A 19,319-nucleotide genomic window follows, 5' to 3' on the forward strand; every position below is an offset into this window, starting at 1 on the left:
TGAGCTATTGAAAATCATCGATATTAATCTTTCGTGGTAAATTTTTCTTTAATAAAATTTTCTCTCCGAGTTACAATAATATGTAATCTCGAGATACGATACACGATGATTCATTCCTGATTTTCTTATTTCCATTTGAATCCGATACGCTATTATCGAGCGTATAATTTGATTATAGATAAGAAACAGGAAACTGATTACAAACAAACAAACAAACAAACGAGCAAGAAAAATAAAATAGAGGATAAATGGTGTATGTATATTTTCATATTTTTCTTCCATATTACTGTTCCTACGGTTGGATGGAAAATAAAAGCTGGAAGACAAATGTTTTTCTTCCTATATACAACCTGCCTGCCTCTTTAAACTACCTTTATTTTATCTTCATAAATTTGAATCAAAATTCCAATCCGCCAAGTGAGGAATAATCGTAATAAACATGGTTATTTCGTCTCGGGGGATGAAATACGTCTATTTATTCGCGAAATGAAAGAGGAGGGGGTGGAAAAAGTTGACTGATACATATTAAAATACCTTTCGCAACGTATTTTCACGCTTGCCACGGCTGAGAAGAATGCTTTACTTCTGCTTATTTATATCTGATACCAACTCGTATTTTTCAGGGGCATTGACTAATCTGTCCGCGGAAAGGGGATAAATTACTGTCCTAAATCATCCACGTGGACAAGCTTCCTGAAGTTTATAAATCTTTTTATTCAACCGATAAAGCGAATAAAATATATCCTTCGAGATATATATTCGAAGATAAAAGAAAATGTATTAAAATTAATAAATATCGTTTAAAAACATATTTTCATACGTTCCGTTCAGAAAATTTGAAATTCTCCTTCGTAACGATGTCATTCGTGTAAAAGACAGGAAGAATTTACATTTACTTAAAGGTATATTAAATATAAATAGATATCTCTTTATCAACTTTTTGGAGAAAAAAAACGAATAAATTATATTTCCTTTGTAACGTTAAAATTGTCCAGTTTGTATTCGAACTGTGTGATGAGTTTTCACAAAAGAAAACTGGAACTCCCGTGGTCTCTTTGAGATCGTTCTGACTTGTCTCGGACCGAGCATTATTTATTTTCCTAGAACTGGACTCGAGGTGGCGGTCGAGGGCTGAAAACCAGAAAGCAACGCGCCTCCATCTTACACGGACGCGTAATAAATTTCTCCACGCGGCGGATTCAATTTCGCAGCTTTCATCTTCTCTTCCCCGAACCTTTCCCCGAAGATTCTGAACAATACCCATTTAAGCGAGGCTTAATCGGGTATTAAATCGAATTTAATCGGCTTTGAACCGGCGGGTAAGTATCTCGGTTTCAAGGCTTCAACTTCATAATCCCCGATAATAGAAGTTCAATTAAGTTTATACCGAAGGCTGAAATTTGCGGATGGTAATTCGACAAATAAATCAGATTCATACTCATTCGAGATGATGGATCGAAACGATCGCTTTTGAAAAATTAAAATTTTTTCTTTTTTTTCTGGAATCGTGTTATTAATAAATTTCGCAAATTTGGGCAAATCTTTCCAATAATAGAAACGTTTATGTCTCTCTCGATTTTTCGTTGCACGCTCGTTCGTCAGAAAATTTATTTATTCCACGATATGAAAATTCTTTTTTCAAAGAATTACTTAACGCTCTCCCTGTAAGCTACGAGGGCAACGTTCAAACATACATGAAATTTCTTCGATTGTTTGAAAAGTAAGATAAATCTTTCGAGATAGATCGTGAACTTTCGATTAAGTGGTCGCAAGAAATGAAATTTTTAATATTTTCCAGTACACGAAGGGATATTCACGCGAGATTTCTTGTCATATCGAATGAAAGCCTCGTCGCGTGTTCATGATCTTCCTGCATAAATTCTGCTGAAGAACGAATGGCTGCACGTGAACGGAATGAATAGAATCAGGTAAAATCTGGGGCTAGTCGATTGGACGTCGTTTGAAATTTCGTGAAGAAAAAGGCGAGAAAGGTGGACCTGGAAATTGTGGGAAAAACTCAGAAAGAGGAAAAGATGGAATAGAAATGACCCGAGTCTGTGCTCGACGGATCCGATTGGCTCGATTTATCTCGAATTATATAAATTCGAGTTTGAATCCAAATGCAATCCTACGATGCATCGTCCACGTAAATTTAATTAATTAGATAACGAGGAATAAAAAAATATTTCGTTACGTGATAATATTTAATTTATTACGTGTATCATTATATTATTTACCTGTCGATGGAAATCGCCATTAAAGTGAAGACGCTGGCGCATATGGTGAGGACAGCAATGAACTGGCAAATCTTGCAGTAAAGCGTGCCAAAAGGCCAATGGCTGTTCAACATGTAGACGTAATTGAATGTGACGTTCAATGTGGATACCATGGCATCCGCGATGCTCAAGTTTACCAAGAAATAATTAGTGACTGTCCGCATCCGTTTGTGGGCCATTACTATCCAAATCACTATCAGATTACCACCGGTTGCAACTATGATCATACCGGCGAACAATAACGTCCATATCATTTGTCTCCACCATGGAAGTATGAATTGATTTCTTAATTGTAAATCCGTGATATTCGTGTTATTGTGGTAAGTGTAATTCTCCATCAATAAAGAGACGTTCCACGGATCGGAGACGGTGGAATTTAAAAAAACTTCTATGGTCTGCATTTTTTATTTTAAATTTTATTTTAATATATCACTTTCAGCAATATCTCCACACTTTTCACATTTTCGACACATGCAATCTTTACTTTATTAATTAATTTTATATTATTATTAGGTGTATTAATTTTTTCTTTCTTATTTAGGAACCCTACGGTACACCTGTAAAAATTGTTTTCACTGTTTGTTTAAATTTCGTTTAAAGACGCGATATATTTTCTATTATTATTATTATTATTATTAACTATTGTTTTTTACACATTGAAAATTTTTACATATAACGGCACTTCTATAATATAGTACACGTCCTATCACGATTCACATCCATTTCAATCGTTCAAAACAATCTTCTTATTCTCCATAGAAACTTCATTACTAAAATTAATTTCACTTCTCACCAATCTCTAATCTCTGATCCATTTTTGTTTCTGTATGTTAATTTCGGGAAAAGGTATCTAGGAGCACATGTTTCATTATTTTCGTAATAGGGGTATCGATAATAATAATAATGTTGTTTCTACAATTATGTGAGGGGGGAGGAACAACTCTGGTTGACTCGTACACAATTCTCTTCACTTCCACTTCTATTTCACGCACCAACGCCTCTAACAGGCTTCCATTCGACTACTAAGTGATTACCCGTTGTCCATCTGGATTCAATTCATTCGATTCGCATTGTTGTTTTTCCTTTCGCGAGTTACGCTCTACGTACGCACTATACACCTTTTTCACCGACATCGACACGTTTCAAACATTTTTCGATCAGGGTCCATCCGGCTTTTTCCCCAATTACATTCCTCTGTCCTCATTTGGGAAACGATCGCTCGTTTTCGACGAGGGCACGTTACATAATTTTACGTGGCAACGAATGTATTGCATTTCTTCTTTCTTGAATCGACGCCATTCCACTAGTAACCTAACCGAGATTCTTTCCTTCTTTCTTTTTATGCGCGAAATCTGGCGAATCTATTCATGTTTTCCTATCACGTTTTCTTGTAATGAAAGTGGCATTATCCCCATTGTATTCTTTTTACGATTCCAGACCTTCACCTCTAAGTAATTACCTCTCGCTATAAACTTTGTTGTTGCGAAGGAATCCTCCTCAGGATTCTTATAAGTTACCAAACCAACATTTTTTATCACGATTGATAGGTATCTTGATCGAATTAAATATCGCTCTATTTCATTTGTTCGAAAATATTTTAACTTATATATTTATATAAATATATAAACTTGGACAACGAAATTTCCTTGGTTTCGATTCCTCTTCTCCTCTTCATTTTTTCACTCTCGCTTTTTAACCATCATCGATGTTTCTTTTCTTCTTTATAAAAAGAAAAAAAAGGGAAACTCCTCTCCCAAGATAAATCTTGAACAATCCGTGCAATCAGTTTCTTAATAGATTTCTTAATATCCCATCCTCTAATATCCACTTTACGAATTCTTACATCTTATCCTTACCGACAAACGGTATACCTTAAGAATAATTCATAAATATTCCCAAAAGAAGAAACTCGGACTCGAAATTGGATACGCGAAAGTTCTTGGACAGCATTCCGCGAAAAGATCCACCTCTATCCGAGCCACAAACGAAACCGAGGATTATCCTTTGTCAAACATCTCCTCTGTGTCGATAAAGCTCGGCTCCGCGAGTGCACGCGTACACAATGAATCGGAAGGAGAGAGAAAACATCGTATTAACGAGAATGCAATGGAAGATCCGCGGGTCCACGGGATATATAGATAGATAGATATGGCTTCAAGTGCCACTTCCGTGAACCGTTGTTGGGTACGTCCAGAAGGACTAGGAGAAAATTATTTTCAGATGTCCGCCATCTGGAACGAGGACAAGAATGCTTCTGTTCACAGTCACACCAGTTTCACCGATGCTTTCGATGATCTTCATTGGAATTGACGTTCCCCGCGACCGTGCTATCTATTCCTCTTCGTTTGGCCGAATTCTACCAGTTTCAAAACATTTCGTCACGTCTGCAATTTCATTGAAAGCTCGTTTCGTCGATCCTTGCAAACGGCCAGATCTACAACAATAATTGTAACAAAGAGGATTATTCTTCTTTTTTGTAATTAATATTGTTGATAAGTTTACGTATTTTTGTATTATAATTATGGCAAGTATAAACAGGAATTACAATTAAAAATATTCAGATATTTATGTTAATATACGTATGTTGTATAAAAATATTCAAATTAAATTTTGTTAATTTTTTTCATTTTACGTGGATAAATTAGTTTTGTAGCGTCTTATCGTTTATGCAAATTTCATTGCAGCTTCATTATCATTCTCTGATGAAGCACATAAAAAAAACAATAGAGAACAGAGAAGGCGTGTTTCTATTATGAATGTATATGTTCTTTTTGACTATCAAGCTATCAAAAAATAACATTCACTTTATCTGATGATACAAGTATAGAAATAACAAAAAAGAATATATCGTATTTAAGGATTATTTTTATTTTACGTTATATGATTAAATTTAAAATTATTCAATTGTTTCTTCGTGGACGTCAACGATGTTAACAAATATAAATTATTTATGAAAGTTATTATCCTTCATAAAAAGTATCTATATTAAAAGTATCTACATTGTATCGATTTTCTTTACTTATTGTTCCTACTGTATACCTAAGTTTCCATTCACATATCTTATAGATTTATTCTATTGTATCCAGCATATATAAGTGACATCTGCTGTTCCAAATATCAAATTATATTAATAACTATTCTATTAGTGGAAATGAAAGATTCGAAGACCACGAAGTGTATTAATTTTTTAACAATTTATTTTATTTATTATAAAATGTATCATAATATAATTTCTTAATCTTATTATATACGATTTTAAAATCCATATATTTTTATTTAATTTTACGTTTCCACTTATATTTATTTAATTTCATACTTGTAGGTTATGTTCCCTGTAATACATTATCATAACCTACATATACATACATATGTGTATAAATGTGTTGAAAAATTATTAAATCGCAAGAGGAGAATAGGAAAGACGATTATTATGTTTAAAAATAGTGGCAAAATCTTGTCAATTTTTTAAAAAATGATACAATTCTTCGTTTCATTTCATGTTTATCTGTGAAAAATAAAATACGAGAAAGAAATGAAAGTAATTGTAAATTCGTTAGGATTGCATGGATAAAAATCAACTCCTCCGTAACTAACGTTATTGTTGCTAAACCGTCATGAAATTCACGAACGAAAAAAAAAAAAAAATTGCACGAACGTCAATTTACGTGATTTCTTTTTTTATCGAATTTTTGAACACGAGTGCGATACAAAATTTTTCGGGGAAACGATATTTAACAATGTAATGTTAAAATGTTCATCAAGTTGAAACTATATCCTGTAAATATTTTTCCTTTATTTTCCTACAAATATATTTTTTTTATCGAGCAAGTTCAATATGTACATATATTTAGAATCGTAATTTCGCATTCACTCTCTGAATCGCGTATTCAAATTGTGCCGTGCAATTGTATATCATTATATCTGTGTGGTACGTGAAAATGGAACAGTTGATGGTGAAAGATGTTGCTATCGTTCGATATGGTTTACGATCGATACTCAAGAAAGAGGCGTGCAAAGAGACGTTATCGAGATGATTCTTTTTTATTCAAAGAATTATTCAAATAAAAATCTTCAACAATTATTTCGAAACAATTATGTAAGTATCTAATTATATCCTCAAATAATAATTATCTTTTGTAAATTTTATAAACATATAATTTTCTGAAAAATATATACATATATCAATTTAATTTATCGATGAAATTATAATACTTTGATACAATCTCACGCTACGTCCAATAGTGTGCATTTCAGACATTTCAGAATCCGTTCGCAATCTCATATGTTAATGATCATTTCATTGTCGAAAAATTCTGCTTGCCTTTATATTACTCCAATGTCTTCCTTCAAGTCTAATCTGCAATTATCTCTAATATATTTCTATTTCTATGTCCAAACAATAACCAAAAATTTACATATTTATATTATTCCAATATCTTTTTTCGAGTCTGATCGTCTCATTGTCAGCGAATAATTCTGCAACTGTTTGCTCTAATGTACTATATTTCTGTTTCTGCTTGCTTGAACTTAAAAATAACTTAAAAATTTAAAAAACATATTTATATTATTCCAATATCTCTCTTCAAGTCTGATCATCAACCAAAAATTCTGCAACTTTGTTCTAGCATACAATATTTCCTTTTCCTGCCAGCAGCTCGTCAGATGTTAATCAGGAACAATAAGGAAAAATTTAGAAAGCGTTTCGGATGTCTCCCTGTTCTTGGAAAGGAAAAAGAGAGATTAGGTTAAGCCTCAACTGTGTTTCCAGCTGGCGAGGGTCCATTTATACCTGCAACCTCTACCCAACACTTTCACTATTCTAAAGTTCTAAAGTTGAGGGAAAAACAGGCGGCAGGGATCCTGGACAGGATATACGCAGGTATAAATGCTTCACGACCCTGACTTCGACCCAAAGTGTCCCCTAAGAGGGCCCTAAGGGCCGCTTTTGAGCAGCGTCGAGGGTTGGATACCTGGCGCCCTCCCATGTTGCAATTAAAATATCTTCCTTCTCTTGAATCTCCTCGGTTAATTTTATGGATTTCCATGAAAATATTAAACCAATCTTAAACGCCTCGAGCGAGGCGTATTTGTCGCCGACTCTATAGATTCGTGCAACCGATTTACAAGAAGAAGAATAAGAGGAAGATCGTCGAATCCGTGTTTCATTGCTCGAAACACCTCGATTTTGATCACCTCGAGATCGAAGAGAATGGAGAGAGATCCATCAAGACCCGAAATACGAGTCTCGTTGGTGCCAAGTGCGCTATGGCCATCGATACAATGTCCTTAGCGTCGAATCACAGCATCCACTGTATCGAGAACAGCGTGTCCTCCAATTAGAGTCGTCATCGTGCCAGCTACGATTCCTCTGCGATATCGAGAGCACTGCGGAATTGGAATTGGAATTGGGGGATGATCGCAAGATCGACAGAAGCGAGGAATCGGGGGAAATCGGGATGGTACGACAAAGAGATCGAAGGAGATGGGAATTGTTTTAACCGATTAGAACGAAAATATCCTAATCTTCGAGCTTTATCGATCTTACGGAGCTTTAAACGAAGGCCGTCCCGTGTTTCGAGCGGATTTGGTCCGCAAAGAGGATTTTATGGGCGAGATGGCGAGAGTTTGGCTCGAGGCCTGAAGCTTTGGGGAGACGAGACGAGACGAGACGAGGAAAGTTTTCAAATACGTTAAAATGATGGCTGACCCAGCCGAGCCTCTTCTGAAAAGAGCCAGAATCTTGGGCTTCACCCTATGAAGTATATTTAGAAAGTTGTTGGTAACGGAAAAGAATACCCGTGGAGCCTTTAAGCAAAAGCAGTGTGACGAATTCGTTCCCTGAATTTGTTGCATCGTTTATTTTAGCTTTTCAATCGTTTCTAAAATTCTAATTATTTGTTTTATTTGAGAAAAATGTAGAATTGATCGATCCATTGGAAGGTTAGAAGAAACTGTACTTAAAAAGAGATCTTCCATCCCTTGTAATTACGCACTATCAATTGTTCGCAAGATAAGTTTTAACTACGTGCCAATTAAACTTGTCCCTTCTCAGTTTAACAACTTTAACACTGTTTCATCTTCGAAATAAAGGATCTTGTACTTTTCGCTCGAGCAACAACTTTCCTACGTCTAATGGAATTTGGTTGAAAATGGTGGACAGTTACAGTTCCGTGTAACTGAGAACATGGTCGTCTATAGCGTATTCGAGAAGAAGGAAATAAAAATATTAACGATCGCAATAATTCCAGCGGACATCGAAGAGAAAAAAGTCTTCATGACTTTCGATCAACTTTCATCCATCAATCCAATTTTTTTTATCTCGAGAATAAAAATTATATAGTAGCGAAATATCCGATTGATATTTGGGGTGGATAGGTGGGATAGGAAGGATGTAAAAAATCGAGACGATCGACGGCTTTATTTCATCGATGGATCGCCAGCGATGATACTTGAGATGAATTGAACTCCTGTCAAGCCGCATAGCAGTTTGCATAGCTGGGAGGGCACGGATTGTTGCATTGTTCGCCTGGAGAATTTCACACAGCTTGATGAAAGTTAGTAAGCAGGATGGCACGTGGATAAATATTTTCGTGCGTATGAATTGCAAATAGGTCGGTGGAAAGGATGACAAATATTTAAATAAACATTGGACGACATTTGTGAACTGCCATTTTCTAGTGTCTTTTTTCCTCTCCATTCCGCGTATGCTGCGTTTGTGATCTTATGCTACTTTTTTTTATAACAGCGTAAAAGGGAGGGAAGGTCAGTTCAGGCAGAGAAGCAGATGATAAACCATAATAATCTTCGATACTATCTTCTTTTTTACGAGGTTTATACGAGATAAGCGCCTATACTTGTATCCTTAAGTTCGTTACAAGCAGTATTTTATCCAAAAATAAACATCTAAACATCTATCGTGTAATTTCCTTTAAAAATCCTATTAAAATTAGAAAAACTTTGAACTCCGAAGATAACGACTTCCGGTCGATGAATGAACGATCATTGGAAGCGCGGAAGCTTCCCCTTTAAAACGTTTTCGATATGACTTTCAATTCTCGAGATATGTTCGTGTAAAAAAAAGGTAATTTTAAATCCATTTAAATCCTATTAAAATTAAGAAAACATTGAACCGCTATAACTTCGAAGATAGCGATTTCCGGTCGATGAGTGAACGATCATTAGAAGCGTGGAAGCTTCCCCTTTAAAACGCTTTTTCACTCGTTTCGATACGATTTCCAATTCTCGAGATATGCTCGTTTAAAGAAAAAGTAATTTTAATCGTTTATCTTAAATCCATTTAAATCCTATTAAAATTAAGAAAACATTGAACCGCTATAACTTCGAAGATAGCGATTTCCGGTCGATGAGCGAACGATCATTGGAAGCGTGGAAACTTCCCCTTTAAAATGCTTTTTCACTCGTTTCGATACGATTTTCAATTCTCGAGATATCGTGTAAAGAGAACGGTATTTTTTCATCATTTACGTTATTTTTTTTATATCTTTATCGGACCTCTCGTTCGCACTTCGTTTCGTTCCAAACTTCAGATCGGTTCTTAGAAAAACGTATGCAATTTTTAAAACACGTATTTCCAGGAAAAATTATTCATTCATAATCTCCATCACATATGTTAATATTATGGAAACTTTGAGTCCTTATATCCTTGGGAATCGATTGAGGATATCGAGATAAAACGAAAAGTGACTTAGCTTCCCCTATTTTTCCTCTACTTTTCTTCTCCTTTTCGATTTCCAATAGTTTCTCAATCCATTGTTTTTCTCTCTAGGCTGCAAGTTAAATCTATTTTGAACGTGGATATTATCCGCGAAAGTTGTTCCGACTCTGAACACATACTATACCACTCGGTATACTCGACGACCAATATCAAAAGTAAGTACGTAACCTAACGCGAGATGTCTCCAAGTTTTGCATTCAAACCGGTATACGTGTATCTGCCCTTTATGCTTCGTCCTCTCGTTTTATATCCAAACTTTGCCGTTCGTTTCATAAGTTTGACAAGAAATATTATCTCGCACGTTATAGGAACAAACCCTTTCGAATTATCTTCTTTTTGAAGAAGATTTATGCGTCCTTGTTGTTTGCACCGAATCGAATTCTATCTCATTTTATTTAAACAAACTTTTTCCGACACTGAACTCCCCGTTCACCGGCGCGTTGTTCAACCAAGCGGAGATAATTTCTGATAATGCACTTGTATCAGCTTTTTTCGCTAATCGATTTTCTTTCCTTCGAATCAAGGTTACCAAGACTCGAGATTGAAAGTATTCTGACCCGTTTTCACGTGTCAAATATGCGGCCAAAGAAAACGGAGGCGTCACACGTGAAATTACTGGCGAAAAATTTTGCCAAACGACGAAAATGTAATAAAAGAAATTTAATAATTTAAAAAAAAAAAATTAACTACTCGTTACTTAAAAATCACGAGTACATTTATCAATGATTAAAGTCACGTGACAGGCGCTAGAAAATTCAACTTATAGATGGCTTTTAACTTGTCCAAACGAACGACATTATTGACAACGAGCTATAAGTGGCTGCGAGAGAGCCTATCTCTTATCCCCATCGTGTGTTTCGAGGCCAGTGCGCGAAATATCTAACTTCCTCGAAGCGAATCAAGCGACCATAATGCTTCGCTATTTTTAACGATTAACAAACTTAATCGTAATATTATAATTTGAAGATAAAAATGAAAAAGAAAAAAAATTTTTTTTTTAAACCTTCGATTGAAAAACAAAAGCTTCATTTAATCAGCAAATTATAGCATACACGAAAAAAAAAAAAAAAAAAAATACCGGAATAGAAGGGCAGACCGGAAAATAAGAGAATAGAAGAAATATCCTAGTTTTTTTTAATCTCGAGTAATGAGAACCATTCTATATAAAACATTTTCTCGAGTAAGAAACCAAGATGCACAGTAGTGGTAGTGATAGTAGTAGTTGTATCTTTTCTATTCATGTCACTGGATACTTTCGTTGTTCGCCGTTTCGTATACTTTCTTTACCTTTCTCTCTTTCTCTCTCTTTCTTTCTCTTCCTGAAAATTGTTGGCTAATTCTATCGGTATCCTTTGGTAATTTGTATTGCTATCCTCCTCGAAACGTATTTAAAATGTACACACTGTACGTGCTCGTGATCCTCCAGGCCAAGTTTCCCAATTTGGCACCGTGTTAGCGTTTATGCTCGGCCATAAATGTGATCAAAGATTCGAACGTGTTGCTCGGTCGATAAGTGAAACTTAATTTTACACGCGTTACGTCCCTTTTTCTTCTTTATCCTTCGAACAATTCAAGTCTTTTTTCTTTTCTTTTTTTTAAATACCCCTCGATATTTAATCGTGCAAATATTCCGGGATCTATCTGTATGCGATATCAAGGAAGACGAGCCCTAAACGTAAATCGTGCTATAACAGTATTAGACGAAGTTTAAGACGAAGTTGCAGGATGTACATTTCGAAGTTTAAACTAAGAGATTGGACTTAACAGACGCGGAACAGGAAAATTATTTTAGACGGTCGTTTTCGAAAAAGCTTCCAAAGTTTTCTTTTCTTTTTCAACGGTTCCAAGATTAAGTATTTTTAAATGTTTTTTTCCCTTAAAGAGAGGAAACATTTTATTAAACACGTTCGAAATTATTAAATTATACGATAAGTTCAATTCGATCTGATAGTACTATAAGTAAGATACCAATTTCAATTTATCGCGCATAATAATAAGAATTTAATAATAATTTAACATATAAATTGAAATTATAGTCATTAGGGCTATATAGAGGGCGGTGTAATAAACGGTAAATGCATAGTAGAGTGAAATCGATTATCGTCAATTCACTCTATTTATTATATACATGCGAATAATATATACCTGTGGTTAGTTTGTGATGGGATGTGAGCAGAAAGATATTTTCTATATTTAATTATGCCTAATGATGACGGTATATTAAAAAAAAAAAAAAGAAAAAAAGAGAGAAAATTCCTTTCAAGAAATTTAATAAATTTTTCAACAACGTATTTAAACAACAAATGTATTTAGAAAAATGTACGTTCATAAAATTGCCACATTATTTACGGATTCAAATTATATACATCACCTTATCCCCTAGGGAAATTTCAACGTATATATGCTAATACGATAATGTATCACAGGCAAATACACGCGGGGAAGGATATTTTTATCACGTTACAATTTATCAACGGGATAATTTAATGCAAATTAAATAAATTACTCGAATAATAATAATAATAACAATAATTGTTCAAGAAATTGTCAGAAGCTGAAGAATAATCGAAGCTTGAATTCCGCTTTAGAGGATAAACTCGATGTTACATTTATTACCATTATTGGAAAGAAACTTATATCTCTCCCCTCTTAAAGGAAGAAAACGAGATCCCGTTTCGATAAATTGAATCGTACCATCCCTCTTTCTTATGAAGAAAGTCTACGCCTTCTTTTCGTCAATTTAACATCCTTTCCCCTCTAATCAACCTCAACGCTTGCTGCAACGCAGATGCATCCTCCACGCCGATCGATTCGTAAGATTGTAAATTATTTAATATAAAACGCGATTAACGGGAGACTGGAGGAATGGCGGAACAGGCGCATCGGTTACAACTCGCGCGTTAATACGAGGCGAATGGATGGATGCAGGGAACGGTAACACGATTAACTTGGTGGTAATGGAGTAGGCGAAGACGTAGGGGCGCCTGTTGCTGTTGGGGCCTGATCCTGTTATCAAGACGCTGTTACTTCCGGATACGGAAAGCTACGATATCCACTCCCTGAAATATCAGAAATATCGTATCCGTCAATGAAATGGAAATGGAAAATCTCTCCGTTGTGTTTCTCTTCCTTTCTTCGTCCATAAAATTATCCTTCGCACAACGAGGAGTCTCTCCTTTTTTTCACCCCTCTGTTCACGTTCCACCCGGCTTCACACTTTCTCCTCCGTGTTTCTCCTCCTCCACTGGGACGGACGCCAACGTCCCGATGATTTATGCACGCTGGTTACCCCCTACTTGAATCGATCTTATATCCCCTCCCCTTGACAGGGGATAAATGATTAATGGTCGGGTCCAATAGCTCCGGGGGAGTAACCGTTTCGGCCATGTAACCGCGTATTTTATGATTCGAGCTAATTACTGGAGAAATTAGGGAGAGGGATTAGGGGATAGTTGAGATTTGGCAAAGTTTGATGAATAACGAGGGATCGAACGCGATTCGTTATTCCGGATTTTGATCTTGGTTTTCTATGATCGATATAATTTTTGGGGGATATCCGATCGATGGGTGTTCGATAACGAATCCCTCCTCTGTTTTCCGGATAGATGATCGAAATTTTTAAATCTTCGCTCGACGTGGAGTAAAGTAAGTTTTCGTCGGAGATTAAATTAATCTTAATTTAATTGAATTTTCCATTATTTTCTCTCGGATAAACGGAGTTAATTCGATTAAAAAGATTACGCGAATTAAAAATATATGTAAATTATAAATTAAAACGAAATAATTTTTCCTAAATTCTTGAATCGATGTTAAACGAATCGAATTACACGGGAATTGTATTATTGCAAGGTTGAAATATTACGCAAATTTCACGGATAAAAATGATCCCTTTCTACCGTAATTAATTATAATGGTGGTTTAACTTAACAAAAGAGGGATCACACTCAGCTCCATTTTAATTCGTTCAATTTCCCTAATCGCGAGAAGCGAAAATTATCCATCGTTATTCTTTAAGCTTTGAAGAATCATTTCGTTTTTTTTTCCCAGGCCAAGCTGCCGTTTCCCTCAATTTTTCCATCTTTTTCTCACGGACGCATAACGAGGCATCTTTCATCCGCTTTGCTCCTGCTTTGCTCGAGGTTTAATTACGAGATTAGAAGGAGGGAAGCTATCGAAATCTATAGAATTTACTTGAGCAACTCGACTATACTTTTTTACAAATTTTCCATTCACAATCTGTTGCCAGGAATCTCGTTTAACTTCGACGCCTTCAAATTTTCACTCTATTTTTTATTATTTTAACCTATTTTTCTGCATCCGGAACGAATTTAACAGAAGAAATGCGTAATGAAAAAAAAATTAAAAAATCATATAAGAAGAATATAATCGTTTTGGAAATTATGAATTAAAAAAAGCTCTAATTAATCGCTTTTATCATAAAATATGATATACCTTCTCCATTTAAGCATCATTAATTTTTAACTTCGAGCAAGTCATTGATATACGCAGTCAATGATAATGATTAAAGAAAAAATTATAAAAATTTCTTTCCTTCGATACCGAGTTTTTGTTTATCAATTGTTTATCAATTTCGATTAAATTCTGATCATCCAGATATGAAAACGTGTAATTAAAAAAATATATTTCGACTATTTTCCAATGAATAAATCGAAATAAATCTTTTTAATTCTATGCTCAATTAATGGATCAACATATATATATATATATATATATATATATTTTAAGCGCTAATTTACCAGAATAGCGAGTCGTGAAGGAGCAATTTCATTTTTAACCCAGGCTATTTTCGACATCGCATTTTCTGTTGGCATTCGATATCGGAGTAAAGGAGGGGCTTTTTAGTTGGAAATTTGATAGTACGTACGAACGAGGGAAAGTTTACGAAGAAAAACGATATTTTCCCTTCCGTGTGTATCGGTACAAGAAAATGTAATATATCGTAATTAATCGAATTCATTGTAAAATTTTGTCAATTTTTTTTTTTTTTTTAATTTAAACCACTCCAATCCACACTCTTTAGATCGAAACCACGCGTGGATAAATAATTCGATTTTTTTTTTAATTAATCGGTTAACATATTAATTTATCTATCTCGATTTCTTTTTCAATTAAATTCCGATCAGCCGGCTCGCTATCAATAGCAGTCGGTTATTATAGTACGAGCTGTAAAGAACGAATCTCAGCTGGCGCGTGTTACACTTTATTCAACGTTATCGAATAATCCCTTAGAAACTCGATAAGACTCGTCCAACTCTTCAATATCTCGAGAATTAGAGAATTCTTAGAAAAAGGAGAGGAGAACGTCATTGACAAATTGAATTTTCCTCTCTCGAAACTCGGTAAATATCGAGTTGAATTCGACGAGAAATTCGGTGCCAAAATTTTTGTCACGATGGGACTCCTTTTCTTTTCAAAAGATGGAAACGATGAAATTATTAATGAAATTAGTAAAAATTAACGAGGGGTATAATTAAATTTGTTTGCGACGCGAACCGAAGAAATAATATTGGCGCAAGTTGTTCGCGGTGATAAGCGAATGCGAGTGAAAAGTAATTGCTAGCCAGCGCGGATCAAATCCGCGTTAATGAAATTAACAATCCATTTACGGCGTTAAAGGCGGCCTCCGCGACGATCGATGATGAAACGCACACACACACATATATATATTTGTCCTTTTGATAAACGCAGCAAAGTTTCGCGAACTTAATCCGGACGAGTGATCCAATCACGGCCGTGGAACCGTGGAGAAAATCGTTTCCGATTGCCGCTTAACTCGATTAATCGACAATTTGAATCCATTAAGCTCTTTAATCCGTCCATCAAACACTTTGACCTCAAAGAGAGAACGATCCCCGTGTCACATACACCTTCTACGATCGTGAATGTATTCCCCCGTCGTTATCTTTGTTATCCCGAGTTTCCTCATCCTCCTTTCTCGCCCATCTCCCGTATTTCGGTTTATTTATTTAACCAAGTTGTTGGTCCCCTTTACGGATTGGACGTACGAGAATCTATTACGCGACCTGTTTCGCCCTCTCTCTATCTCGTCTCAATTTACATTGGATCTCGTGTAATCGGAAATGAGAAATCCGACCGAGTTTCTTTTTTTTCCTTCTCTCTCACTCCCTCTCTTTTCGCGTAGTTTATCGAAGGAAGAGCGCTCGAACGAGCGCCGTTTAATCTTGTAATGGAATACGTTCCGAAACTTTTTTACCGGGCGAGCAAGGGGGGGCGGAGATGACGCTACGCTGTATGTAAATTTTCTCGCCACGAATTCACGTCATTTGCATCGAAGACGATTTTATTATGCGGCGAAAAGGTGTCACAGGATGTTCATCGTTGTTATTTCCACGTATGGACGATCTCCTTGTACAACGAATTTGATATCTCCAATTTCTATAACCGTATATCTGTTCTAAAATTAGGAAAATTAGGATGGGAAACCGTCCAAATTAGTTACTCGAGATGCTATAGTGTTACGCTGTGTTATCGTAAGGAATTAAGAGCTTACGTTCCAGCTTGATTTTCCTCGCTACGATATTTGCTGCTTCGATGAATTATAATGATCGTCGATATCGTTGCAATATGTTCGATGCTGCAGGATAAATATCGAATATCTCTTTTTTTTGATTCTTGATATAAAAGAATAAGAATTTGGTTTTAAAACAGAGATAATGTATGGAGAGATAATATATATATGGATAAAGAGCGTAAAGTGAGAGCAATAATAGAAATGTTACGTGTGCACGCATGCGCAAAAGGTTTTGAAGCGACACGAGACACACAGGTGGCGTTGGTGGAATGAAATTTCTAATTTTTGTCTCAATTAACCAATAAAAAATCTGAGGAGTAGTTTTTTCCATGTTTCAATATGATGAACTTTTGGTATATTGCGCGCCTTCCAAGTCAGCTTTGGAAGTGATTAAACGGAAATGAAAAGTTCCTATTTGTAACGTTTACGATCAATGTAGAATCAAAATGAGAATTCGATCGTGAGAATTAAAAATCTAAAAGAAGTTGATCAAAGTTATAAAAGTTTAAAAGTTTCAAATTGTTAGAAAGTTTGGAAATATGGATCAAGATTCGAAAGAAAAGTGTATCTTTTAATGAAAATACTCGATTATCCGTTGTAGGTTATACTACACAAATTAAACCTAACGAATTTTACTTCTCTTTGAAGATCACTCGAAGCAAAACAAACTAACTTCTTTTTGAATCGAGCTATATCGAAACTACTGTAAATCGTAACACGGCGTTAACAATTTTATCGAAGATTTTATTATCTTGCCGTTCTTTATATGGATAATTGATTATTTTAATTTTGTTAATATTTTTTTTTCAAAGTGAAAAAAAAGTCGCTTCAAAAGAGCAAAAATTTTCTGAAATTTTAATCGTATTGTTTAAAATTTCTTTTTTGTTTTAACAATTTTTTGTAACAATTTGTTGATTGTAAACGAATTTTAGATCGTGTTACGTAATTTATTCCAGCAACTCGTTAAAATTGTTTCATTTTCTCTGGAAAATGTTTAACTTTATCTTTTAAACTCCTATTTATCTTTCTCCTTCTATTATCAGCAAGAAAAATTGTACAAAAATTGTACAAATGTCCCCTATGTATTAAAAATTTGTTCTTTCCTTAACTTTCTTTTTTTTCTTTTTTGGTTTCGAATTAAAAACTTTATTAACTTTTCTTTTTATTTTATTTGTAACGAAGAAATTATTATTCAGCGATTATGAAATTAGTTAAAAGCGAAAGAACCAAAGTTTTAAGTTTTAAGTCGTGTTTTCAAAGTGACGTTAAAAATGGAATCGATAAAATTTAATATTTTAATTTAATTTCGATTAAGATTTAAGAGTAACAATTAAAAAAGAAAAAGGATAAGGATAAAAGTTGCGTTGTAATCGAATAAACGAAGAAATTGTGTACATTTTAATTTTATCTATCAAATATTTTTCGAACTGGGATGACATTTTTATAATATTTTTCGGAGGTGAAAATTGTTTAATAAAATAGGTAAAAATTATGGAATTATAGATTCACAATTTTACTTTATTTTAAAAGTGTATAATTGTGAAAAAAAACACATCGATTATAATTAAAAAGTAAAAAAAAAAAAAAAAATAAAAATAATCTAATAATTTCGATAAAAAATAATCCATTTACTTGTATTATTACAAAACATTTCCATCGTTGGTCTTAATCAAGCGAATAACTCTTATTGAAAAAAGTTCGGCCATCGAGCAAGTAGCGCAAGTATCGCACAAATCAGACGCAACAAGTGTAACGCTAACGTGTAGATTCAAGTTCTTTTTTTTTTGTCAGACACGCAAAAAAATCATTTCGTTATCGACATCTCTCGAACTCACTACTTTTGATTAACTTTTTTTCAAATAATAACGAATAAAAGAACATTGTACTCTGGTAGATACTTTCGCTTCTTCGTAACTATAAATTGATCCTTATCCCTAAACCGTATCCTTGCGAATCATAGAATAAGCACGAAACATTTATTGCGAATATAGACTTGATCTTTAAAATTCTTAGTGGAATTTCGAGGAGAAAATTTTTAATTTCCTTTTTTTTTTTTATTTTGCTTCTAATTAACGTTTATTAGAAAACGAAAAATATCCTAGAATCGCGTGAATTTGGACCGTTTTATCGCGGTGTTAATAAAATTTCAGAAAGAAATTTCATTTATCTGTGTGTTGCTGCAAAAGAATTCTTTGAAACATGGAATCGCACTCAAAAAAAATTTTGACAACGATATGGATTGCGCTTTCGCTCCGTAATTATTCCAATTAAATGAGATATTCGAGTCGACCAGTTATCTTCCATCTTTTTCTTCTCTTTTAGACAACTGTGTCGATCTATTAATTCGATCGATAATGAGAAATCTATGAAAAATCATTTCGAGGAATATTTTATAAAACGAATTGGATAGTTTAAATAATTTTTAATATCGATCGAATAATATTTAATTTTTACATAATTTTTAATAACATTTTTTAAACAATTGTTATTAATTCTATTAATTCGATCGATGGATGATAACCTGTGGAAAATATTTTCATTTGTCAATTTTTTTCATTTGACAATTTTTTTTAGAAGAAAAAATGTATCGAATTTAAATAATTTTTCAATATCGATATAATATTTAATTCTTACATAATTTTTAATAATATTTTTTTAAACAACTATGTCGATCTATTAATTCGATCGATAATGAGAAACCTATGGAAATCATTTCGAGGAATATTTTCATTCGTCCTAGAATTTTTTTTGGAAG

At 34.2% G+C, this 19,319-nt stretch overlaps 1 protein-coding gene across 1 annotated transcript in view; it reads right to left on the reverse strand.

The window, feature by feature from the left end:
• The window catches only part of LOC107997408 (tachykinin-like peptides receptor 99D), a 66,205-nt gene that overhangs the window by 24,827 nt on the left and 22,059 nt on the right, over positions 1 to 19,319 (reverse strand). The window contains exon 2 of the mRNA XM_017055988.3: positions 2,238 to 4,710. Within this exon, the coding sequence (XP_016911477.1) occupies positions 2,238 to 2,677 (440 nt within the window). The 5' untranslated portion in view covers positions 2,678 to 4,710. The remainder of the gene's footprint in view (positions 1 to 2,237; positions 4,711 to 19,319) is intronic.

This window comes from Apis cerana, linkage group LG15 (assembly GCF_029169275.1).
Source record: "Apis cerana isolate GH-2021 linkage group LG15, AcerK_1.0, whole genome shotgun sequence".
Taxonomy (NCBI): domain Eukaryota; kingdom Metazoa; phylum Arthropoda; class Insecta; order Hymenoptera; family Apidae; genus Apis; species Apis cerana.